The sequence below is a fragment of the Engystomops pustulosus genome, chromosome 2 (genome assembly GCF_040894005.1).
Source record: "Engystomops pustulosus chromosome 2, aEngPut4.maternal, whole genome shotgun sequence".
Lineage (NCBI taxonomy): Eukaryota > Metazoa > Chordata > Amphibia > Anura > Leptodactylidae > Engystomops > Engystomops pustulosus.
Window position 1 is genome coordinate 154696564 of NC_092412.1, and position 26980 is coordinate 154723543.

The 26980-nt window shown below is 42.3% G+C and overlaps 1 protein-coding gene across 2 annotated transcripts; it reads left to right on the forward strand.

The window, feature by feature from the left end:
* The first annotated feature begins 1035 nt into the window (after window positions 1-1035).
* WASF2 (WASP family member 2) lies at window positions 1036-26476 on the forward strand. 2 transcript variants are annotated; one of them, XM_072137012.1, is made up of 9 exons: window positions 1036-1179; window positions 13748-13878; window positions 15197-15331; window positions 15495-15648; window positions 15734-15851; window positions 18450-18574; window positions 19030-19182; window positions 20440-20903; window positions 25154-26476. In XM_072137012.1, the coding sequence occupies exons 2-9, from the start codon at window positions 13749-13751 to the stop codon at window positions 25309-25311; spliced, it is 1437 nt and encodes a 478-aa protein (XP_071993113.1). In that variant the 5' UTR covers window positions 1036-1179; window position 13748; the 3' UTR covers window positions 25312-26476. The 2 variants fall into 2 exon arrangements, with proteins under 2 accessions (XP_071993113.1, XP_071993114.1); XM_072137013.1 differs by having other exon boundaries at window positions 1058-1179; window positions 13745-13878.
* The last annotated feature ends 504 nt before the right edge of the window (window positions 26477-26980 follow it).

Sequence of the window (26980 nt, forward strand, 5' to 3'; positions counted from 1 at the left end):
AGTACCTTTGAACGTGGCATGGTTGTAGGTGCCAGAAGGGCTGGTCTGAGTATTTCAGAAACTGCTGATCTACTGGGATTTTCACGCACAACCATCTCTAGGGTTTACAGAGAAGCAGAATATAGGATGGTAGACTGTACTTCAGGAAGGGCTGGATTCTTCAGAAAATAACTATATAAAAATATATAAATAAGCCACAGGCACTCCGGCTATACTCAAGCGCCTCTCGGCTGTGTGTCATCTTTCAATTTACGCACACCCCTATTCTCTTAATATGCCCGATCCCTCTTGCAGACTGCCGGTGACGTCATCCGGATGAGAAGGACCAGGCAAACGTTGAGAATAGAGGTGTGCATAAATTGAAACATGGCACTCAGGTGATGTAGTCGGAGCGCCTGCAGCTCATTTACATAATTTTATAAAGTTATTTTCTGAAGAATCCAGCCCTTCCTGAACATAACAAACATGATTCCATTTGCTAGGAATCAAGCCGAGAAGGTAATTGAGGACAGTCAACCATCAGTAAAGCTGATGATACTGTAGATGTCCTTTAAGTCCTGGCAAGGACACTTGACCAAGGTAAATCAAATGTCTTTGAAATGTCTTTCAAATTATGGCAATAAAGAGCACATTGCCAGTGCACAATATAAAGCCTTAGTAGAATTTGCTATAAAAAGTGGCAGTCACTAAAGGTTAACGTGTGACCTTAACCTTATTGTAAAAAAACATGAAGATAAATGGAAAAAAAGTGAATTACATTTCTGTTGTTCTTGTGTTCATGAGAATACACGCTAACTCTATGACCCACTATGTATGATAGCCGCCTTCTCCAGCGAGTGACTCACAGAGGTCATTTTATTTATTCTCACGTAATACAATAACTTGTTGGTCTTCGGGAAAATGGTCTCCGTACTCGATTGGTACAGGAAGCTGAACATATTTACCGAAACTCCAACCCGAACTGTATCAAGAAGGAAGCTGCAGGCCGCCAATCACAATCAAGGCGGAAGTTTTCTAAACCAATCCTGTGCAAAAGACAAACTGCTTTAGCCAATCGACAGTGGCGATAGAATAACCGGAGCCAATGGCAGCGTTTTTGAGGAGGGTTTTGGTGGGGCGGTGTCCAGCTGGTTGTCTTGGTGGATCCCCGGTGTGAGGAGCGGAGACCCCGGGGTTAAGGTGAGGAGGAGCGGGGGCGGCTGTGTTGAGGACAGCCGGGTGTCGTAGGTGTTTACATGGCTGTTCTCGGATATTATAGCTTTATACTAGTCTTACAGTGGCCTCTCATGCTGAAAAAGTTATCAGCTGCTGAGATGTGTCATAACTGCTGTAACAGGATGGGCGTCAGTGTGTAACGTGTGGACACGGCTAGAATCTGGAATCTCTGGATCACACGCAGTACTTCCTGCTGTATCCATTAGAAGAGCAGTGGACCCTGCCCGTGGCAGCCCCTGCAGCTGGGCATGGATGTCACCCTAATGCCCCTGCCTCTGGTTGCAATTACAGCCTTCTAGTACTTATTTCTCTGCAAAGACCACCTATATCCGAATGCCTTGTAAAGAACATGTATGTTGGGGCGGTTTAGGTGGTGAAAAAAAAGTTTTCATATAACAATAAATGCTTCAGTTAAAATGATTAGTTAAAACTATTGTTCTGACCCAGCTTGTATTCAGTGCCATTTAAACTGTAGGGCCAAGTATGGAAATGGCACAGAACTTCTACTTTTGTCCTGCATATACAGAATGGACACAGCACAATGCTGCTGCTCCAGGGAACATTACTACTACTCCTATCCTGCAAATACAGTATAGACGTGGCAGAGTACTACTTTTTTTTTTCAATCAAATAATTCTATATTTATATAGCACACACAGATTACACTTGCCGAATTGGTCCTTGTCCCCAATGGGGCTCACAATCTAAACAACCTACCAGTATGTTTTGGAATGTGGAAACCCACACAAACACGGAGAGAACCTACAAACTTTTTGCAGATGTTTACCTGGGTGGGACTTGAACCCAGGACTCCAGCGCTGCAAGGAAGAAGTGCTACCCACTCAGCCACCGTGCTGCCCAAATCAAGTTTATGTTTTCTAAACATCCCTTCTGCTTTCTCTGTTCTTCACAGCATCAAACTGAAGTAGCGGGATGCATAGAGGTCTAAAGGGGTTAATCAGAGCTGCTGGGATTGATCAGACCTAGCACAGCTCTGATGTACATCAGCCCTCACAGGGGGTCGTTTCCACCTGGGGTATCTATAAGAAACTTGTAAAAAAAAGAAAAGAAAAAATATATATATGTACCCCATGAGGTCATTAAAGTAAAAACACACATGGGGTGATTTAACCTTTTAGTTTTATAAAAAAATATTTCTTTACTAGGCAGCAGGCCCGCTGTCTTGGGGTTGTGCTGTTCTCTGACTTCTCCTTTTCACCATGTATTCAATCTCTTGCTCGGTCTTGCTGCATGCATCTGAGAAACATCTCCAGAATCTGCCCATGTCTGACAATTGAAACTTCTAAAATGCTAATTGTTACGCTTATTCACTCTCGCCTAGATTACTATAACTCTGTACTAATTGGTCTTCCCCTCACTAAACTCTCTCCTCTACAATCTATTCTTAATGCAGCAGCCAGGCTGGCCTTCTGCCTCCGTTTGTGCCAATCACTGCATCGGTTGCCTGTCTCTTTCCGTATTCAATTTAAAATAATAACCCTCATCCACAAAGCTCTGTATAATGCTGAAACTCCTTATCTCTCTTCTCTCATCTATTTGCCAATAATTTTAGATTAATCTCTACCTTAATTCGAATCTCTCATGCACGTCACCAGGACTGTACAGTCATTGTACAATCTCTTTTACCTCTTGTGTCACCCCTTTATCCTCTTAGACTATAAGATCTTGCGAGCAGGGCCCTAACTCCTAGTGTTCCATATGAATGTGTGTACTCTGTAATGTAATATAACCCTGCAGGGGCTGATTACCCATACTGTATACTGCAATGCTGCTTTATAGGAATTTTACTAATGATCTCTACTAGACATCGGCTGGCTTTTGGAGATCACTATCCATGGTAGCCCTATGAGGCAAGATTGTGGCGCCCTTCGCAGTGATGTTGGGTGCCATGGTCGGGTTAAACTGTGGCACTTAACAGGTTAACTGCCACGATTTGTGGCAGCGCTGACCATGGCAGTAACAAGCAGGTGTCAGATTATATATCTGACGCCTGCTGTGTATGGAGAGCAGGGCCGGATTAAGGTTGGTAGGGGGCCTGTAATCTTGCTGCTAAAACGCCTGGCAATTGTCAGAAGGGCTGACTATAAGTCCCACTGACCAGCTCCATATTCTCAGTTGTGTGGAATCCCATAGATGTGAATGGAATTCAGGACAGAACTGCATACTGAACTTCCTGCGCAGTTTACATGGCTCTGTTTTCTGGAAGTCGCACTCTTAGTGAAGGTGCCACAGAGCAGCACAATGATCTGTGGTATGGTAGAAATTTCAAGTAACCTTGTAGCCTTTGCCACTTACATTGGATACATTGGAGCTGTAGTCCAGTGTCACAAATCACACAATGTCGCCTCTATCTGTGACTGTACTTAAAATACAAATGCTTCTACATCTAAAGATGGGTCCATTGAGCACTCTTGCCACTTATGGGTTACATCAATCAAGCCAACGACGGGAGGTGAGCTGTAATCATCTACCATCAGCTAATCTGATGGTAGATGTCCTTTAAATCTTAGCAATTCCCTACAAAAAAAATGTAACTAAAATGTTAAAAGGCTTACAGTGAGCATTTCTGGTTAGATGTGCATAAGTAGACAGTGTGCACATGACACCATGGATACTTCTCTATTCTCATTCTTGTGCACATCATGACTTTCCATTCCTCCATCCATTTGTTTCATTTTTTATGAATAGAGGTTGTTGACATCTATAGAAGAATAGAATTTCTGTGCTCTGTCACTAAGCAAATGATAAGAAGAGCAAAAGTGGTTCATGTGCTACATATCTAACACCAACTGCTCTTCAGTACGAAGATGCTCTGCCAATATCTTGCTCTTCGGGCACCACCGGAATATACACTCTTGCTAAAATAATAGAATAAGAGAAACTTTGCTTTTATATTGATTCCATAGATGTTTGGGAATAAAGAAGAAAAATGTTCGAAAGAAGTTTATTGTATGCTATCAGGGCCTCAGAACCATATGGCAAACCGATACCAAATAATGTGATGAGATGTATGCTAGCTCATGATAGCAACTGAGAATGAAAAATTAAAGTAGTAGTACAATCTGCAAGTCTGGAACGCACCTGGATATGTTTCATGTAAGGATATGACCTTAAAAGAGGAAGTACTGTGTAACAGTGAAATGTACCTTTAAAATCTGAAGGCTGCATGTAATACAGCAGGAACTAAGCAGGGTAACATACATTTGTGGGATATATTTAAAGGGGTATTCTCGTCTGGGCATTCACATTCAGTTTCATTAATCTGCCATGTATAAACATTTCTTCAATTAGATGTTATTAAAAAAAATGTTCCTGTGTGAAGATAATTTCTCATAAATGTAGTAATATGGTCCCTTAGAAATGAGATAGCTTCCTCTGATACGGCCACCTCTACTGGAGAGATTGCACAAAGAAACAAAAGGTTATTGTATTTAAAATGTCCGGGAGTTACTACATGTCCCACAGACGTCTTGTGGTAATGATTGCTGAAGACTGTGGTCAGACAGGACTCAATAGTGCATATCTGGCCACCACTGCCAGAGTGTGACGTGGTCGTATCCGAGGAAGCCATCACGTTTCTAACACGTTTCTAACATGGTTACATTTATGAGAAATTATCTTCACACAGGAACATTTTTTTAATTAACATCCAATTGAAGAAATGTTTCTACATGGCAAATAAATTTAATTAAATGTAAATGCCCTGATGGGAATACCCCTTTAACTTTGGAGGAAATCTACCATCAAAAAACAAGCATGGATAAACCAGGGGCACTTACTCATAGATCTAAAGACTGTGACTGGTAATCTTATATTTGTTATCTATAGCCTCCTCCCTTCTAAAATCAACTTGTAAGATTTTGCTCTGGAGGGAGGGAGGAGAGAGGGGGGGGTGTTGGCAGAGCCCCTCTATACTCAGGCTTCAAAGGCTGCCACGCTGTGCAGGCACATGTCTCAAACTTCCCCCTGTTCCACTCTCATTAGATATAGGTCCGTAACAAGATTATATCGGGCTAGAAGCCAGCCAAGGTAATTCATATATAACCAAGGGTATTTGTGAAATTGAGATGAAATGATGTGTGCTGACAATAATTATCAGGGAACAGGGTTTATCTACACTTTTATTAAGCTTCTGAACATTCTACTAGTATCTGACACCTAGAAAAAGAGATATGAATTAGATCAGAGATTGATGAGATGGATATAAAATACAATGACACTCTCAGCTCTGCTAACTCACCTAAAACACTATCTTACCTGTAGCTACGGTAGTAGAGTAAGTCTCTGCACGTTGCCACTTGCTGGCAGGAAGGGCCTGTGTCTGAGCTGATCTTGTAATGCAAGGGGAGGGGCAGAGAGCACTGCAGCTGTGCAGACATGATAAGCTGTTCATGTGAAGAATCCAACCATAGTTAGAAGTTTTACAGTCAGATCCAGGGACAACCAAAATTGTAAACACCAGGACTGATAGGTTGGAAGTATATCTGTGAAATGCTGTATTTTTGTTAATAGTGAATTGGCAAATATTTTATTTTGTAATCCTGAATTTATTTAAGAATCTTGTCTTTGTGGGAATACCAGACACTGCAATACACACAAGCGAATCTAAGCAATACAGTGACAGTTAACTTGTGCTGAACTTGAAGATTCTTTATAACTTTTGTAATCTTGTGATGTTAAGAATTCCCCAGGAAAAGAACAATGACCAAGGTAGGTGACTTGCCTTTTTAGGTGGTGTAGACACACCCCTCCAGCAACCAGATAGGCTCTAGAAAACAATCTACTTGGACCAGACCAAGAACTTCAGATGAGTTCTGGAGGAATATGAATGAATACTCACAGTGCTGCTGAGGTGTGAACTAGGACTTTGAAGCTCTTTCTCTCCTTGAGAGTTAATTAACTTATTCAAGATAAGGTTGGAAAAAGTAAGGCACCGATGTACAAGAAAAGACCTGACATGTGCCCCCCTTGCTGTATATTTCTATATATTCATCACAGCAACCATGCTAGGTTTGCATGTGCATCCCACACCAAGACATTTTTTCAGACCAGTTGAACCCCCCCCCCCCCCCAGGGGAGCGCAAGGTCACTTAAGTATTGTTCCATTCCACACACATATGTATGTTAAGCAGTGTGATCAAGATAAGTGTCTGGGACTCAAATTCCCAAACACTAAAGACTACCAGCAGCAGCTTTTGACGTCCGTTGGGGTCTAAAGATCAGCTCAGCACTAGACAGAGTGCAAAAACAGTAAGGTGCGTGGGTGCATCTAGTTGCAGTTCTGTGTCAGTTACCAGCAACTACAAGGATGGCAAGTAAAATCTCCAGGCAGAGGACGAGACCACATATGAAACCCTAATGGCTGATGCAGAATCTTTGAACACCAGCTACAAATTCTCTTCAACAGCTTACCCTAATCAGTGCCCTGTAACCCAGGTCCCAAAAATACAGGCTAAGAGCTTCCTCCTGTAGGATAAGGACACTTTCTTCCTGGAATTTTAAAAGACTTTTTTATTTTTTTTAATCCGTACCATTTACCTGAGAACCTAACCACTCGTGTCAGAGAAAAAAAGAAATTATTTGGATATTTGCTCAGCAGGGGTCACCCTGAAATAAGAGTAAATCCAACAGGCTTTGCTCTGGCTATGCAAATAGACATACCAGAAGAAGATGTGGAGTTTGCATCGAGGGCCTGATGACAGCGGGGCCGAGCAAATGAGGGCCCTTCTGTTCACCAATGGACCTCGGGATCTGTTCACCAGTTCACCAATGGACCTCGGGATTGGGGCCAACCACCATCCAGCAGCTTTAGGAGCACTTTGCCATGGAACAGTTTTTGTGGAATTTCTTGGAGGATTCACAGCAGATTTTCCATGACTGGAAGATAAAGGGGGCTTCTGAAATGGCAAAGACCTGACAGTCGGTAAGACAAACATAATGCCTGCTATTAATGCTGGTAAGCCCAAGGGGGCACCTGCCCATGCTTCCCTCTTCACATCTTTGGGGAACCCCATTTTGTCACCTTTGCAAACCGCCAGGACACTTTAAAACCATGTGTCCACAGAGCCAGAAGGGCCTAGTCCCATTCCATTGATTTATGTTTGGGGTGGTGGTCACCACAGGCCAGGCTGTGGCCATAAAATTGAGAGACACTGGGGCTGAGTCGATTCTGTTATGGCCTGAAGTGGTGTTCCCACTGGATTTGTTGCCAGGAAATCCTTCAATGTATTTCTCTTCTCCGTGGGGATGGGGGTCAAACAAGCAGGCCTAAGGATGCCTTGGCGTGTGGCTAGCTAGCCTGTGTGGAATTATTTTTTTTATTGACAGAGGTGGGACAGGGGGCATATAGCTGCTGAGGGGGGCCTGAAAGTGGGAAAAGGGAGTTCCTAGGAGTGATGGGGCTCCCAGGTAAAGCCACAGTGCAGGATCTTTCATCAGCTGAGGACACCTTGTCTGTCTGCAGTGGCAACTGGGTCAGAAGCCAATGAGAAGTGGGCTCTACCAAGTAGCTTCCAGGTCAGACTAAGGCCAGGAGACAGATTCTGGGAAATGCCAGAAGACATGGCAGTCTCGTCCATTCTGGTCATATCCATTTAGGGGTTTTATGAAGCGTTAGAAGTTAAGACAAGCCTGAAAGCTCACAAGGAACTGGAGGCACAGCCTTCCGTGGACCTTGAGCAGGTGTTTCCAAGTTGGCAGTCCATCACATGAACCCTGGGGACCACCCCCCAATCCATTGTTCAGTATATTGGGTCTCCCCAGAGGTGCAGCAACACATGCTTTATGAGAATGACTGACTGGTTTCTGTTACTGAAACTTATTCAGGAATAGGGAGATAACCAATGGAGGGGTAGCACAGAAAAAGTGTTGCCCTCTAAAAGGGGAGGTGTGATGAATATAGCAAAGGGTGAGATCATATGCTAGGTTTCCATGTGCATCCCATACCAAACCACCCCTTCTCCTGGGGGGGGAGGGTCGTTTTGCTACAACTTTAAAGGACATCCACCACTATTTTCTCGGTGGTAGACTGTCCTATAACGCACCCGCGTTACCTGCTGTGGATGACAGATCCTTTTTTTGATTTTTACAGGGCCTCCATCAGAGCCAGAAAATAAGGTTATAAAAATATTGAAATGAGCCGTAGGCGCTCAGTCGCATCTGCCGAGCGCCTCCTGGCTCATCTGATACCTAATTTATGCATGCCCTCTCTGTGGCCAGACATCCGGGTGACGTCACCGTCTGATATGCATGTTACTGATCACATGGCTGTGACATTACTAAAGGTCCTTTAGCCTACTGGTGTGTTCTGCTGTATGGCAGTCGGCTCTGCACAGGTAAATAGGACGTATATAACCATATGGAAGTTTTGAAGGGGTTAAAGAAATTGGCAATTAATAAGAAACTTTAGCAGGGTTGGACCCTAATATTAGGTCACAATGTTAATGTTTTTCTGTTGCCTGCAGGAGCTGCAGCTCATGTGACAGCAGAAGAAGGGGGTTGTGCAGTGTACAGTGTAAAGGGAACCTGTCACCAGGGACCTCATTTTTACTAAAGAGCGGTTGCAGAAGCCCATCACACCTGCAGAGCAAATATGCCTTTCTGCCGTTTCTAAGCAATTGCATTACAATATTATTGTGTGTTATAACTTACCTTGACCACTTAGTTTCAATACCACATACTACCAATGGTCAGGAGAGGAGCTATTTCTTTGAAGAAAGCAGGCATGTTTTTTTTAACACCCTGGACCAGCCCTTTAACTACTTGGGACATGGGTGAACTTAAGCTAAATGACTGCTGCAACGTGGATAGGGTATGCTGAACTGGCGCCAAAGCTTAAAAAGCCAGTCTCTGGACATGCACAAGTTTTATGCGTTTTTATTTTTTGGCCACAAGATGGTTTTTCACTAGTTATCTATGTAGTTTTGCTGCTTTGTGTAAATGCACTTTTAGATATGCCTTTGTAAGTCTGGACTTTACCCATTTAATACGTGTGAAACGGGCCTTTCTGGCAGCTGTGGCCATATACTCAGCAGTGTCACATTGACTGTAGTGTTGAAGGGGTTACAGCTGCAGTATCTGGCTGCAGGCTGTGAGCTGTAACCAATGAGATGTGGAGAAGGGGTGTGCCAGCCATTCACACCTGGATCTCTTGGCAGCTTTCTGTCTCTCTGTTAATCCCTCTAGGGCCTGCAGCCTCCGCCTGCGTGATCAGGCCAGCGCTGGCCTCAAAAGTGGGGGGATATGCTGACGCCTCTCACAGACAAGCCAGATACCAACAGTACACGCCATTACTTTCTTCATATGTGTATCTATGTGTGTGTAATGGATTATCAGAACATGTCCCTGCCCTAAGCCTTCTCTGTCTCCGATCCAGCTGAGCAGCTTGGAAAGTTCATGTACATATAAGGGAAAATCCGACCAATGTCCAGTCACCGGGCTGCATCACACGTACAATCAGTTTTTACTGATGAAGTTTGTTTTTCCAAGGCAAATTCACCATTCAGAAACCTCACAATTGTCGCTGCAGCATAATAAATAATCTCCCATACTGTAACTATAGATAGTTTACTACTGATATGTGTTTTTCTAATAGTGTTTATCTCTCTAGATTTTACATACCTACTAGGAGTAGTGACAGCCTGGCATGGAGAGACGAGTACAAGTGGATTTTGTCGGCTAGTAGGACACAATGGTGCTGTATGTTGTAATGGAATAATAACCCTGCATTTCTCTTATAGTGAGCACGGGTTGTCGTGTATACAGTCGATTAGCAAGTCTTGTGGTAATAGTGCATGCTGGGAATTGCTAATTAAGGATGTCCGGCAGAGACTCCACTCTCCTCCCGCCTCCCTGGCGAAGCATTACATCCTGTCTATCTGCAGAGCCATCCAGAACATTCTGCTCAACTCCCCTTCTCTCTCTCTCTCCTTTCCACCTCTGCACAATATCATTCCTTCTAGAGATAATCTCCAAGTTTCCACTATAGGTGCCTTTTACCTACATGTTCCTCTAATGTCTGCTTTGTTATTACAGATTGCTGCGTTCTGTGATGTACTGACAGAACCACTATTGTTTACAGGTGTCAGCAGTGATAATCACTATGTAGATGCTGTCACCGTGATCTTATCTGTTTGGTCCTTGGCCTGTGTTTCGAATTGTTCAAAGGGTTGTCAAAAAAGCCTTTCTAAGGCTATATTCAAACGACCGTATGGGGGACGTATATATATAAGTCTCCCATAGACAGCAATGGTTATGGTGCAGCACACATGTGGCACTGTCCCGTAGCCTGGAGAAACATAGGACATGTCCTATCTTTCTCTGGAATACGGCGCAGTGCATCATACATCACTATGAAGAGGGGAAGGGGGAGCAGCGCTCACCCCCTCCTCCTCTCCCCAGTGCCGATGTGTGCCCGCTGTGCTACGGTACAGCGGGCATGCATCATGTGAATGTAGCCAATGGCTGCATTTACACTGACAAATGTGGGTGGGCATACGTCCGGTGCCATGGAGATAAGGAGGGATGGACCCCCCCATCCCCACTCCATAGCAATGTATTGGGTACGGGCTGTAACACAGGGAAAGATAGGAGATGTACTAGTTCGGCGCTTGACAGCTATGGCACACCGCTCGGTACGCTGAGCGCAACAAGCGCTTTCCGGACTGCAGCCACAAAAAGATATGGTTGCGCGGCTAGTATTTTCTATGGACAGGAGTGGGGCTCCTCTCCCATGCACTGCACATGTGCCCGGCAGGCACACGTTCGTGTGTATGCAGCCTTACTTTAGGTGAAATCCATATTGCAGAATAATATCTTTATTGTGGATGTAAGTCATTATTGGAGCCATAGCCCCTGTCTCTTGTATCCTTCTATGTTTTTTCTGAAATCGGAGGAAAAATTACTCATATTTACAGGTCCACCGGAGTTCACCTTCTTCTTCCAGGTGTATGTAAGTTCATGTCTTGCGACAAAATTTCAAAGTTAAATCCGCACTCGGTCCGAATCCGCCCCCCAATTTCTGAAAGTCGGCGCCAAAATCTGATTGCGTACGACACAATCCCCTTCTAAATACCTGTCCCAGTGGCGCAAATCCCGGAAATTTCTAAAAGCCGACGAAAGTGCGTTCCGCGGGACTCCTAGTAAATAAGCCCCAAAGAGGTAAATAAGCAGTAGGTCTTATTTTCAGGGGATGTCTTTTCCATTAACAAGAATTCGCAATTTATTAACTCCTTAGTGACATGGCATGAAAAGGTTCTAGTGACCGGGATTTTTAGTGAATTTTCATTTGTGCTGGCTTAAAGGACACCTGTCATCAGGTCTGTGTCACTTGTCCTGTCACTACTACCTGTTGGAGCAGCTCACAAGGTTCCCATCCCAGCCTTTATCTAGTTATTTCATACATTAATCATTGTAAAATCATCTATTCTTTATTATGTAAATAAGGCTGGTCACATGGTCAGAGGCAGTGATGTCACCCCTGTTACCCCTCCCCCTGCTCATGTCTGTGTGTAATGTATAGTAAAGCATGGCTAGTGTGTGTATGTCATCTGCTGACATGCTGCATAATCCTAATACACATGTGACATCAGCTACACATGAATCTGACATGTTCTGCTATAACATGGCTGCCTGGAGCTGCTGTATCTCTCCTAAACACACACACATGCACACACTGGCTGCAGGGGGCGTGGCCACCAGCACCAGGAAGCACATCATTATACAGCCTCACACCATTATACAGGCTGTCAGTCAAGCACTGGGGGTGTGGCTGTGCCTCCCACTCATGAATAGAGTGGACAGCTTGAATATGCTAATGCTTCATTGGACATTTCACAGGTCATTTGCATACAGCTTTAGGACCTCATTGCTTAGGTTTACAGGCATGTAGAGGGACAATGAAGGGATAGAGGCAATGCTCTCTAATGGCAGTTTATGAAAATATATTTAGTTTAGGGGGGTTATTTTGCATGACGGGTTCTTTTTTTTTTTTTTGCATGCTTTATACAGGTTTTCCCCTGTAACTGAAGCATCTATAAGGGCCTCAGTTACAGGGGAAATGATTACCTGTGACTGGGGATTCTAATTAGAGCTGGACTGTGTCTGATTAGACCCAGCTGCTCTGGTTAACCCCTTTAGACCAGGCGGTCACGTGACCGCCGGGTCTATGGAGCCGGCGTCCGCGCCAGCTTTGCTCCTCTCTGCATCGCGCTCATTCAGTGGAGAAGAGAGTAACGAACCACATCTCTTTTCTCCCTATGGTCTCCGGGTGTCTCTGACACCCAGAGACCGGGTCCTGCTCCCGCGGCAAGCGCAGGAGCAACAGAAAACCTTAGATGTCGCTGCAGACTCCGGACCTACGCCCGCTAAACTCAGCGGGCGGTCCGAATAGAGTTAATATCCTGTAGTCCTGCCATCACATACATCAGCATATAATTCTGAATTCCATCAAGAAAGTCTTGCTGCTCCCTGTCCGTGTACAACTATCTCAGGTACATTTTGAATCCTGGTATTTATCTAACATCCTTGTAACTCTCCAAACTCTGAATTTCATGCTTAATTTCTTGTAACTCCATTTCTATTGGAACCATTGGCCTCCATCTCTCATGTTTAGCACTGTTCTTCAATGAGCCCTATGTGTTAGCATTTGCAACATCACAGTCAGTGGTTGGAGATGTAGCAATGACTGCTGCTAGGTCTTATTTTCAGGGGAGGCCTTATATTTCTGAGCTTGAAAAAAATTGCACTAGGTCTAGGGGGGGTCCTATTTTTTAAGGAAACAGGGTTGTCCAGTAATCTCATCTTGTACGTAGTGCCTAAATTGGTGTTCTGCTGTCCATTACCATGGGTAAAGGGCAATGTGCTACCAAACAATGCAAACTATACGGTGATAAATGATTTAATCATCCCAAAAAGTGACTAAGCAGTCAGCATCTAGGAATAAACTTCAACTAGTCATATTGTAAATCCGTCACATTTTACAACTTGATTTTAAGGGAACACATTTTGGATTATTGGACTCCAGTGTAACTGGTTTTCTTGTGGGTGTGTGCTTCACTGAATGCAGGGCATGTTGGTGAGTAAGTATAATCGCCATACCTAATGTATGAAGTTTGTGCAGAATGTTTGTTACCAAGGAGACCTGAGGCTAAGCACTTATAGTTCACGTGTACAAGGGCGTTCTGGTACATGCCACCGATATATATTCCTGCATACAGGAGCGTTTGTGATATGTTCTCGACAAACGGGTTTTTTTTTTTTTTTTTGTTTTTTTTGTTTTTTCGGGTATGTAATATGTATATGGTATCATCAGACATCCAAGTCCTTTATGTTTAGCTATCTTTGTGTGAACACTAAGGGGATATAAAAGATTGAGCTTATCTGCCATTAATTAATTTTCCACTCCTTCCCTGCCTGCATATTTTTACAGGTTTAGAAATTTTGTGAATGCTTGATGTTCCAGAGGTAATCCTAATAAAGCAGAGTACTAATCAGTGACTCTTTCTTTTAGCAGAATGCCACTGGTTGCCCGCTGTATTGAGCCGCGCCATGTGTGCCGGCAGAAGCTTCCGAATGTCCGAAGTGAATTGGAATGTGTGACAAACATCTCCCTATCTAATGTCATTCGCCAACTAGGAAGCCTCAGTAAGTGACAGAACATGGAAACCCTGCTCCTAAAGAATTACCATGTAAAAGTGGTTATTTTGGATCCAGAAAAGTCTCCCACGCTCCTCGTGCTGATTCGGTGTATGTTTGTTTGTTTCGGGTGGTTTTGCTTGCTTATTTTGCTTGGTTCCAGCGTTTTACATGCGTCACGTATATCAATGTGACCACATTAACCTGGCTCTAGTGATCCTGAAGTGGCAAAGATCATTAGTGTAAAGGATCCTCTTTTATGTAATACCATTTTCCCCTAAACTAGATTTTGTCTGATCCCTCCTGGGATAACAGGGGTGTTAATCTCAGCAATTTAGACACTGATTTACAGCAGCAATACATTTAGCCATTGTGACTTGGAGAGGAACATGCTTCCATGTGTAACCCTCACCCTGGAGTGCATACTTATTCACTTTTGGCACATGTTCGACTGTCCTTGGCCAGACATTGAACCCATGTCTGGCACAATTGTTAGTTATTCTGTTCGCTTGCACCCCTAAAGCTGTACTGCCCATCCATCACAAATTTTAAGGTACCTTAAAAAGTGACAATTATAAGTAAAGTTTCATATGCAGAAATTTGACTTTTTAATGTAAAAATATTACCACAATCCTTATTAATAAACTATTGTTAAGGAGGTCGCACTGGTTTCGGACCCCATCTTGACTATTGTCCGCCATCTTAGATACAGCGGCCCATGTTCCCTGACCATTGTCAAGTTAATGTCATGATTCAAACTTCATTTTATGTAACCTGTTTGCTTGCCTGTCAGCTAATACCCTTTGACATTTAATGAGAAGCCAGTCTGTCCTTGATGCTGCATAATAATGTGATTCTGGAGCCCACTTATCTTATTCTTCTCAGCAAATTAGTATAAACAATATCTGTGTACAAGGTCTCTGAGAACTGAGCACAATTAATTATTTTTTTTTTTACCCCAGAATGTGCTGATGACCAATAACTTTACAGTATACTATTCACGCCTACTCTTCTGTCTGTGATATTATGCATTTTGAGATATTAAACGGGAGAAGATCTTGACATACGCTAAGAGATTGACGTGTCTTAGTTTTTATGTTCAATCATGAAAGGGTTAATTAGGACTCGCCTTACAAAAGTCAAGAGGGCTGTTGGGGCCCTGCATAAAAATCCCTATCAACTACCTTGTCCCATTTCTTTCCCTAAAAATTTAATACCAATATTGATTTTCACAATCAATGTCTAGTACATATGTGTCACTGCTTTAGGTTTCTTTTTTAGTATTTTTCGTAAAACTATTCACTCTCCCACCCCTTTCTTTATGCAGGTCGCTATGCAGAGGATATATTTGGAGAGTTGTTCAATGAAGCGAGTCTGTTTGCGCAGCGGGTGGGAACGCTTGGTGAGAGAGTGGAGAAGCTACAGGTCAAAGTGACACAGCTGGATCCTAAAGAGGAAGAAGGTAAGTGCTTTAAAAAGCCATCGGACTCATCACTGGTGACTATAAGAGCAGGCAATGTATAAGCTGATCCTATTGGATCATTGAATATACATACATAGTGATTATGTATGTATGCAACTGTAATCTCCATAATTGTTATTAAGATTCTCTGTTTTTCCCCCAGTTTCTTTACAAGGTATAAACACAAGAAAAGCATTCCACAGCAACACAATGCAAGATCAGCAACTATTTGTGCGTGATTCTCTATCCATTCCTGTCTGTGAAACATACCTTACCTGTGACATGCCACCACCACTGAACAACCTTTCCCCTTACAGGTAGGAAACCTTTTAAATGGTTCAGCTTGGGAAAAGTCCCTAAATATGAGCCTTATACCTGATCACTACATCAATCATTTTACAGGGAAGATGGAAAGGAGGCATTAAAGTTTTACACTGATCCCTCATATTTCTTTGACCTGTGGAAGGAGAAGATGTTGCAAGACACCAAGGATATCATGAAAGAGAAGCGTAAACATAGGGTGAGAAGCTTTTCTGGTTATCTATATGTCCAGTGATAATATTTCCAAAACTTTTTCAATCTAGTGTTTCTGTTAAAGGACACCTGTCATCAGGTCTCTGTCACTATTTCTGTCACCTCTACCTGTTGGCGCAGCTCACAAGGATTCCATCCCAGCCTTTATCTAGTTTTTTCATACATTGGGCTGCATTCACACACATGTATGGGGTATGTATATACGGCCGACGTGCGGCACCGTACCGCTTCGTAGCCCGGGAAAAGATAGGACATGTCCCATATTGCGGCGCAGTGGCCCATATGTTCCTATGGAGAGGGGCGGGGGTGAGCAGCGCTCACCTCCTCCTCCTCTCCCCGCACACTGCCGAGTGCCCGCCGTGCTTCGGTGCGGCGGGCAACGGCAGTGTGCATGTAGCCTTAATCATTATAAAATCATATTTTCTTTATTATGTAAATGAGGCTGGTCGCATGGTCACAGGCAGTGATGTCACCCCTGTTACCCCTCCCCTCTCCTCCCCCTGCTCATGTCTGTATGTAATGTATAGTAAAGCATTGCTAGTGTCTGTGCTTTATCTGCTGACATGCTCTTCCTCCTAATACACAGAGACACAGATATCAGCTACACAAGTACCTGACATGTTCTGCTATAACAGGGCTGCCTGGAGTCTCTCATACACACACACACACACACACACACACACACACACACAGGCAGCAGGGGGCGTGGCCACCAGGAAGCACATGGAGCAGCCATTACACCATTATACAGGCTGTCAGCCAAGCACTGGGGGTATGGCTGTGCCTCCCACTCGTGAATAAGCTGGAGAGCTTGAATATGATAATGACTCATTGGACATTTCACAGGTCATTTGCATACAACTTTATGACCACGTTGCTTAAGTTTACAGGCATGTAGAGGGACAATGAAGGGATAGAGGCAATGCTCTCTAATGGCAGTTTATGAAAATATATTTAGTTTAGGGGTTATTTTGCCTTACAGGTTCTCTTTAAAGGGATTTTGCAGGTTATAATAACACTAATGACCAATTCATCCACATAGCAGCAGTACTGCAGGTACATCTCTCATCGAAGTGCGACCAGATGGCTAAGGAGGAAGCTGTGTTCTTCCAGCTTCCAGATCCTTAGTTAAAGGGGTATTCCCATCTGGGCATTTCCATTTAATTTAATTCATTTGCTGTGTGTAAACAATTCTTCAATTGAATGTTATTAAAAAAAAGTTCCTGTGTGAAGATAATTTCTCATAAATGTAGTCATGTTCTCCCTTAGAAATAAAATGGCTTCCTCGGATACGACCACCTCACATTCTGGCAGCAGTGGCCAGACATGCGCTATTGAGTCCTGCCTGACCACCTGGCTATAGCAATCATTACCAAAGGACAGCCATGGGATATGAAGCAACTCCCAGACATTTTATATACAAAAACCTTTTGTTTTTTTTTGTGCCTTGGTGGTCGTATGCAAGGACACAGTATTGTTTCTAAGGAGCCATATGACTACATTCATGAGAAATTATTTTCACACAGGTAGATGTTATTAAAAAAAATTTAATTGAAGAAATGTTTGTATGGCTGATTAATGAAAATGAATGTGAATGCCCAGACGAGAATACTCCTTTAATATAAGCTGATGGGTCAGTGTCCAAGTGATCTGCTAACCTGTCTTATGGATATAAGCACAGTTTAAGAGACCTGAAAACCTACTTTATTTGGTTGTTTATGTATTGAACCCCCCCACACACACACACACACACATCCAATGCAAAATATTGACACCATATGCATCAGAAAACGGCTAATTGCAGACGGATTGTGAAGCTAACAGAATGGCTTCAGGATTACCACTTTATTAAGTCCCACATCTATTCTGCAACATGTTTAAATACCCTTAAAGGGGATCTGTCCATACAAAGCTGCAGATACTGTTATGTAGCAGCTCTGGAGAGCTGGATTGAAAAATGCATTTATATTCTAGGATTGTAGGTGCACACTGTCCTCACTGAATACTGCACAACCCCTTTGCTCTGGTAGTCGCTGCTGTACCAGGCTTCTGAGTAACTGCTGTAGTATTCAGTGAAGAGATTTCACATACCATTGCATCAGAGTGCTGCAAGTCCTCTAAAATCCTGGAAGAGAAATGCATATTACACAATTCTGCTGCTCCTAACATACACAAAGGTATGGTAACAACTGTCTCCAGTGCTGTTATACGACTTTGTCTGCAGTTTTACATGGTTACTGATAAATTCTGTTTAATTGTGAGAAAACAGTACATCATAAATATGCAGGTCATGTTTTCCCCAAAGTGTTGGAAATTTTTTTTAATGTTCTCATTATTAATTTTATTTAGATTCAAAGAGTACAAAACCCTCATTCCAACACCTCATTGATTCTAAAGTTTAATAACCAACACTTATCTTGGTGTTCTTTAAGAATAGAACAGTCGAGTAAGTCAGCGTAAAACAGGATGGGATTTAGAGAAGAGGCAAAATGCAGAGCTCATTACTGAATGGCTAGCAGCTTCGTAAATGGGCACTCTGTAGGTTTCAGTAATGTAAACTCACTGTACACATTTTATTTTTTAGAGGGAAAAGAAAGATAATCCCAACCGCGGGAATGTGAATCCTCGAAAGATCCGCACAAGGAAAGACCAGTGGGAACAATTGAAGATGGGTCCAGAATTTGTGGATGCAAAAGCTCAACAGCCTGGGTATGGGTGTTTAAATTTCAAATCTAGACTGAAAGATTTCCAACCGCAGAGCTGAATTAAGCCTCACACACACCGTCGTATGCACAAATGGGCCGCAAACAGAGGAAAGTTTGTGCTTCATTTCGGCCAGGTGGAGATTCCTTTCTCCATAAGAAATGGGCAGATGTGTTGCACATCCGGGAAGTAATAATACCTGCTCTGTATTTTTCAGTTTGCCGCTCTGCCTGGTCACTGCGCAGTGAAATGGGGTTGTGCTCACGCCACTGTGACCATGCAGAATAGACCTCAATGGGGGCTGTGAACTAGCTCCTGTTTTTATTGCTAGCCCACAGCCCTCATTTACGGTCATGTGCTTGAGGCCATAATATGTACAGTGTCTTAATGGACTACAAGTTGTTCTACTTTCACATATTCTGAATTATCCTTTCTGACACAATTTATTTTGTATTTTTCAGGCTCCAAGTAGCTCACAATGGCTCTGTCAGCCCAATGGATATGGGAGATAATATAAACCTTTACCCTCCTCCACCTCTGTATGTAGAAAGCATGCCAAGTCCACCTCCAGTTCCTGATGATCTTTTGCCACCTCCTCCTCCCATGGAATTCGGGTAAAATAATTTAATCACACAACATCCTATATTTCATAATTTAAGTGATTTTTATATACATTTAATTTTATAATGGTGGGCTGCTATTCCCAAGGCTATTTAGGTAAATATACAAATAGACAACAAAAAAATAACGCATCCACAGCAAAACCTTCCATACAGATATTTACATAATAACAGATGTGGCCTAATTGAACACTGGGTTGGGTCAAGAGGGCATAAAAGTGCTTCCCTTTTTTAAAAGGCTCTGAGAGGTTACTTTTTGTAGTGTGTCATAGTGCTCACTAAGTGGCATACATAGCTAGCCCCCAACATTAAAGGAGTTGACCACTCTTTTATATAAGTTGTCCATGTGCCTTTACTGCCATCGTGGATAATCCCTGAATGTTCATCGTGTGATTCGGCAGTCCTGCCCCAATCTATTCTATTCTTTCATGTACTCTTGATCCTTATGCATCTTCTACAAGTGAATTTCTACACAGCTTTTATACGTTTTGACCTTATGTTATATAACATAAAAAAATTAAAGAAAATCATTTGTGGTAGACATATTAAACTGCAAATACTTACCTATGCTCCACTTGATGTTGATCCCTGGGAGTAAATTCACACCTCTTGCCAGACATCACCTCCCTCTTAGCATGGGAAAGGGGGGTGCCGGGGCTTACATAATTAGCAGCCCGGACTGCGGACATCTTGTCCCTGTAATCCGGGCTGCTAATTATAAGTTTCTTTTCTAGGTGATTCTGGTGTGTTAAGCTTAGAGAACGACCCCGCAGGGATCAACATCAAGAGGAGCTGCTACGGCTACAGGTAGATTTCATTCAAACACATAGGAAATAATAAAAATAAAAACCTTACCTCAGTCAATAAAAAAAACATCATTCATAATGGGACGGTCAGGTTAAGACAACCCCTACCATATATTACAGCTTAAAGGAAACCTACCCCCACGATTCTACCTATAAACGTAGAACGGGTGGTAGGTGGAGCTACAAAAAGATAGTGGGGACGTGAGGATTGGCCCTAAAAAGGGCTATCCTCACATCCCATACATCCACCTACCACCCCTTCTACCTTTATAGATAGAATCGTGGTGGTATGTTCCCTTTAAACTCCTTCACCCCCTGCCTCTTATGAGACCAGTTAACTAAAAGTTGTATTTTATTGTGTGTTTAGGAAATAGATTGTACATACTCAAGGATTTCAGAAAAAACTCTAATAAAAATGTGTGAGTTTGTGCTTCGTGTTTTTCAGTTCACCTGGAAACTCCAATAGATCAAGTTTGGTTAGCCCAGTCCACCCACCACCAGCACCTCCATCTCATCCTCCTCTTGGCGGAAGACCCAGTTTCTCTCCGCCTCCTCCTCCACCTATCGGGCTATTCCCAGATCCCACTTACCCTCCACCACCCTCACCACCAGAATGCCCTCCTGCTCCTGGCTTTCCTGCTCCTCCCCCTCCACCATTGCCTGCAGTGACAGATTATACAGCTGTATCTCCTGTTCCTCCTCCTGCCCCTCCAGCAGGAGGACCCCCTCCTCCACCACCACCTCCACCACCTCCTGGTCCACCACCTCCTGGCCCCCCACCTCCTGGCCCCCCTCCTCCATCTTTCTCTCCTCAAGAGGGGGATTCTGGACCACAGACATCCAAGCCTAAAACTTCCTTGCCACCAGTAAGCGATGTTCGGAGTGATCTCTTGTCTGCAATTCGTCAAGGTAATTGTGCATCTTATATATTGCTTTCATTTTGTATACTTTTGTTCCCCATTTTATTCAGGTTCTGTAGCCCAAGTGCCCCAAGTGTATTTTGTTGTACTCCTACTCTAATAATATATTACATACCTTTTGTAGTCTAATAATAAACCTGTGTCGGTACATCCAATTTTGATTATTAATATTTAACTTTTATGTATACGGAAAAGTGAGGTTATCATGGGAAGCTTACAACCAGGGATGGGATCCAGCCGATTCTACTTGCTCAGACAAACCAGTTCCCCAAGCCAGGAAGAAGCAAGGCAGAGAGCCGGCTCACAGCATTTAGCAATAATCATCTTTATTTATATAGCACCATCATATTCTGTAGTGTTTTATAACTTATAGGGGACATATACAAATATACAAAAAATAAAACATTACGGAGTAAAAACAGTCATATGGAACAGGGCCTTTTTCCACTTGTGTCCATCTTTAGGAGCCAGAGCAGCAATCCCATGTCAATGAAGTCTGCAAAACCTAAGTACTGAGACAGAGGCTCCAGAACTTGGATTCTCTCCTCCCCCTTGTTCCTCAGGCTCAATTTAGTGCCCTTCACTTGCTGTGCAGCATAACATGTAATTAATATTGACATGTGTGCTGTATATGTGTGCTATATGTTGAAATGTGTGCTGTATGTTCTTTATGTTGACATGTGTACTGTATATGTGTGCTGTATATTCTTTATGTTGGCATACAGCACACATATACAGTACACATGTCAACATAAAGAACATACAGCACACATGTCAACATATAGCACGCATATACAATACACATGTCAACATATAGCACGCACATACAATACACATGTCAACATATAGCACGCACATACAATACACATGTCAACATATAGCACGCACATACAATACACATGTCAACATACAGCACGCACATACAATACACATGTCAACATACAGCACGCACATACAATACACATGTCAACATACAGCACGCACATACAATACACATGTCAACATACAGCACGCACATACAATACACATGTCAACATACATGACATGTGTACTGTATAAGGGTGCTGTATGTTGATATGTGTAATGTATATGTGTGTTGTATATTCTTTGACATACAGTGCAAATGTCAACATACAGCACATATACAGTACACATGTCAACATAAAGAACATTTAGCACACACATACAACACGCATGTCAACATACAGCACACATGTAAAGTACACATTTGTGCTGTTGACATGTGTACTGCATATGGGTGCTGTTTGTTGACATGTGCACTGTATATGGGTGCTGTATTTTGACATGTATACTGTATATGGGAGCTATATATGTCCGCACAGTACACATTTACAGTACACATGTCAACATAAAGAACATACAGCACACATGTCAACATATAGCACACACAAACAATACACATGTCAACATACAGCACACATATATAGTACACATTTGTGCTGTTGACATGTAAACTGTATATGGGAGCTATATGTTGACATGTGCACTGTATATGGGAGCTATATGTTGGGTGCGGTATGTTGATAAACTTGTAGAAATGTATATTTATGGATATGTACATAAATCTAATGGCATTTACAGGGACATCATGTGCAAGCAATAAGATCGTTGCTATGGCACATCATTTATTTCTATAATGGCTTCATTCAGCAGAATGCATGACTGTGCCTGCACTGAAGTTTACGCTGTAGCACTGTTATCAGGACATACGCTGGACATGATGGCGGTGTAAGCACAGCCATGTAGTCTCCCACAGTATGCAGCCACAGCGCTAGTTCAGTGGGTAACACTGATGTTATCTTCTTGTGTATTCTGTATTCGGCATGCCGTAGACTCACTGAAGTTGCAATATGGCTTAAAATGTTCAGCCGTGGCTCTGCCTGTGATGGACGCACTGAACTAGTTCTGCTCTCATGTTCATCACAGACACAGTCAACATGATCTCCCACCGTAACTTTTCAATGAAAAGATTAAAAGCTAAGAGAGATTTAGGCTACGTTTACGCAATGTGTTTGTATAGTGTTTTGAAAAGGGAAAATACATTACAAAACACATTCATTCTCACCATGAAGGCATTCATTTTGAAAGTAATGACATGTCTTAACTTTGAAAACGGACTTCTCACTCCCAAAGTAGGGAGCCTGGTAAAACTTAGAATGGCACCCCTGGATACAACATTGCACAGACAAAGGGGTACATTGGTGGTGGCCAAAAGGGGAATGGAGATAAATCAGAGAGGGAGAACAGGTAAGGCAAGAGTTGCAGACGTATGTGGCTGAAAGAGGCACTTTTAGAGTCCTATTGTCAGGGGGATAAGTGCTGGCTGAAGGCAAGTATTTGACAAAAGTTTGGGATAGAGTGGAATGGCGTTTAGATGAGCCCACATCCTGCTTCTCCAGCAGGATGATGGTTTTTACTTCCACGATGATATTGGGTAACCCTAAATACCTGGGAGACCATCTTTTGTGTCTGGGATGGCAGGTAAAATTCAGCAGAAGTCCATACTTTTATTGGGGGATTTTGAATAAAGGTATGTAGGTTGCCCTTGACCATTGTGTCAAGGAAACTGATTTTATGTTGTGTGTGAAGTTAAGTTTGGTATAGAGTCTGTTTATTTGTTTAAAGAGGGTGTAGAGAGAGAGTCTATGGTGCCGATCCAGAAGCCGAAGATATTGTATCTGAGCCTGGTCACCCCTTAAGATGGTTTTGTAGGACAATATGTAAAATGTCCACATTAAACTGCATGGCCCCTGTGGTATAGATAATGGTTTCAGTTAATCTTTATACATCCACCCAACATGAAAAGGGAATCGGTTCAGTACAGAGTCAATTCACATTGAAGAATGCTATGTGGTTGTACTGACATGCAGGTTTCCAAGACAAATGTTTGGCCTATTTTTCCACTCTTTCCATCTTCAACACAAAGAAACTCACCGCCTACAAAAGAAGTAGGTGGTAGAAGCCACAATGGATCAACCAGGTGGATTAACGATTTGTGGATTATGGGTTAGATATAAAATACAAGTGTTACAGGATAATAAGGGAGGTGTGCGTTTTCTTGTCATCGAATTGGTGAATGTCAAGTATATATGTTATCCTATGTTTTATGTAGTATCCATCACAACATCCTAACTCCCCTTTGTTGGCTGGTTTAATTGTAATCTCGCTAGTGTGTACAAGCAGTCCTGACCATATATAGTTGCAAACAGTGTTAGGCTGCTTTCCTGGAGAACTCTTGAGGTATTTTAGTAGCAGTAGGACTGTGAAAAGTAAATTTATAATCGAGGTCCACAGGTCCTGCAAGTGCTGCTGGTGGTTCTTTCAACCAGTAGTCCATAGCTCCTCCCCACTGGCCATGTATAAGGGTTTTAGCAGGATTTTGGTTGGATACCACAGCAATCACTCTTAGGGGAGGGGCTCTGGCAAGAGCGGTAGACCTTAATAAATAGTTCACTTTTCGCATTCCTGCTACTACTAATACACAGAAAGGTAGGGTTAAAAAGCGTACCAGGACTGCAGACTTACACCATCTGCAGTGCTCCAAGCTGATGACTGATTCACTGTGATTCAGTGCTTAAGGAGGTGGGAAAAGATCCCAATTGGTATTGGTTAAGAATGTTGTTTAATTCTCGTGGAATAAACTGTTTCAATTGTATTGTACGTTACCAATCTTAGAACTATGATAGTTCTGCTGTAACTGAAATATGGCCAAGTTGTGGGATAAAAGGATAAGACTCTTTTGTAGTACATGCAATTCAGCAGGAGCTAATATGTGAAGGGGCTTACCTGTGGTTAGCACAAAAGCCTTGCAGCGCTGGGGACCTGGGTTCAAGTCCCAGGTCCAACATCTGCAAAAAGTTTGTAACATACTGATAGGCTAATTAGATTGAGAGTCCCATTGGGGACAGGGACTGATTTGGCAAGCTCTGTGTAGCGCTGCGGAATCTGTGTGCGCTATACAAATAAAGAATTATTATTTATTCCCTGTAATCCTTTCTAGATCCAGCAATAGTCTGGGTCTACTTTGTCATCTTCTGCCTAAAAAACATGGAGGTAGATGGCATCCAATTAAAATATTTCCTAAAGATTATGGTGACTGGGTTTTTTTTTTCCTTAGAAGAGATTTTGAAAATTACACAATGTGTATTATTTATATAAGTAAAACAAAAGTTTTGTCAAACATGGTTTATTGATACTAGTTCTTACACTGTTGTCCAGGATTCCAGCTTCGCAAGGTGGAGGAACAGCTGGAGCATGAAAAGCGAGATGTTGGCGGTAATGATGTAGCTACCATCCTGTCTCGTCGTATAGCAGTGGAGTACAGCGACTCGGAGGATGACTCTTCAGAATTTGATGAAGATGACTGGTCTGATTAAATATGCCAAGATATGGGGTAGGGATAGGGTGGTGGGATCAGTATTATATAGATTTTTCACTGCCAAGGAATCACCCAGCAAATAAAGTTTAGAGAACGGTTTGATTAGATTTTTATGCAAGGGGAATGCACTAAACATTGTTCTAATATACAATTACTTGTAGCCATTCCTTTAAAGAAGAATAGTATGTTGATGTGACTTATTCTCAAGCTGTTAAGTTAATATGTCACCCTGCCATTCTTATTATGGAAATTGTCCATATTTATCGTGGCCTTCAGAATTTAAGTTTTGGAGTGATTCCTTTTCTGCTTGATGACAATCATATGACTGTGACACAACTGGACAGTGACTAACTAAGCCAGTCCTCTAAGGAGAAATCCGTTACTCTTGTGCATCACTGACAAAATGTCAAGATTTTTAGAAGAATTTTGAAATAATTGTGCCTTAAATAATTTTCAGCAGTTAAGAAATTATGGATAATTGGTTGAAGAGGAATTTACAATCACATATTCTTACATTTACCTTAACGTGTGATGCCCTGGAAACAGTGAGAATTGCTTTAGTAATGCAAGATAAATGAATCAGGGATTTACACATAACCTGGTATGCAAAGTGTTGGACATGAGGGGTACTAGTCTATGCATATACTATAGTTATCTATTTACCTTTTGTTATTGTCATTTTGTTTTTGTATCAGGTCCGGGGGGAATGTGTGCCCCTTAAGACAGAGTACTTTATTGGGATAAGCTGTCTGGGTCACTCGGGAGCAACATGAGATAATGGGAAAGAAACCTAAACCTAATAATTATAAGTAATTTGTGATTATAATCTATCTAGAGAACAACATAATCTATTCTATTGTCTATGCAGGATACTAGCATACAATGTGTGTGTATATTCATAAAGTGCACCTCAAGTACATAGATGTGCCTACACTTAAGGAGCTGCAAACTACTGAGCTGACTGACCATATGGGAGATCTTAAGTGCCTTAATAGAAGTGACTTGAGGACTCGGTGCCAAAACAACATATGTCATCATGTTTTTACTGCTTGTCCCATGTCCTTTTCTTTATAACTAACTTTGTATTTTAGTTTTTTTCTAAATTGATATTTACCTGTATATGTGTACTGTTTATTAATAACTCTATAAATGATTCAATTCCTTGTGCTGTGTGTTTGTGTATCTCTTTTGGAGTCCATGTGTCCTTTAAAACCGCAGTAGCATATTTACTGGTACTCGTATTTGCAAAAGGCCGAGGCAGCTTTCTTAAAACAAAATTCAGATGTCCCGCATGCATGGAACAAACATTTTTTCCTTAAGGGTGTGTTTTCACAAACAAAAAAAAAACACTTTTTTTTAAATATAATTGCGATGACTGGGATTTCTGCCTCTGGGACCGTCATCATCCTTGGGAAAGTTAGTAATCTGGGAGCTCTTGAAGACTATATTTGCTTGGCAACTTCTCAGGGAAATGTCAGCAAAGCAGTTAAATGACAGAATTAAAGCCTATTTTTATGTGAACACCCTGTATTTTAAGACAGGTGGTCAGTCCTGTCTCTTCCCATGTTCTATTTATTGTCTATACAGTTTTGTTCATGGTTAACACCCAAGCTTCCCTTACACCATTTGCCTACACTTCCATGTATAGTCATTTACAGATCTCGCTT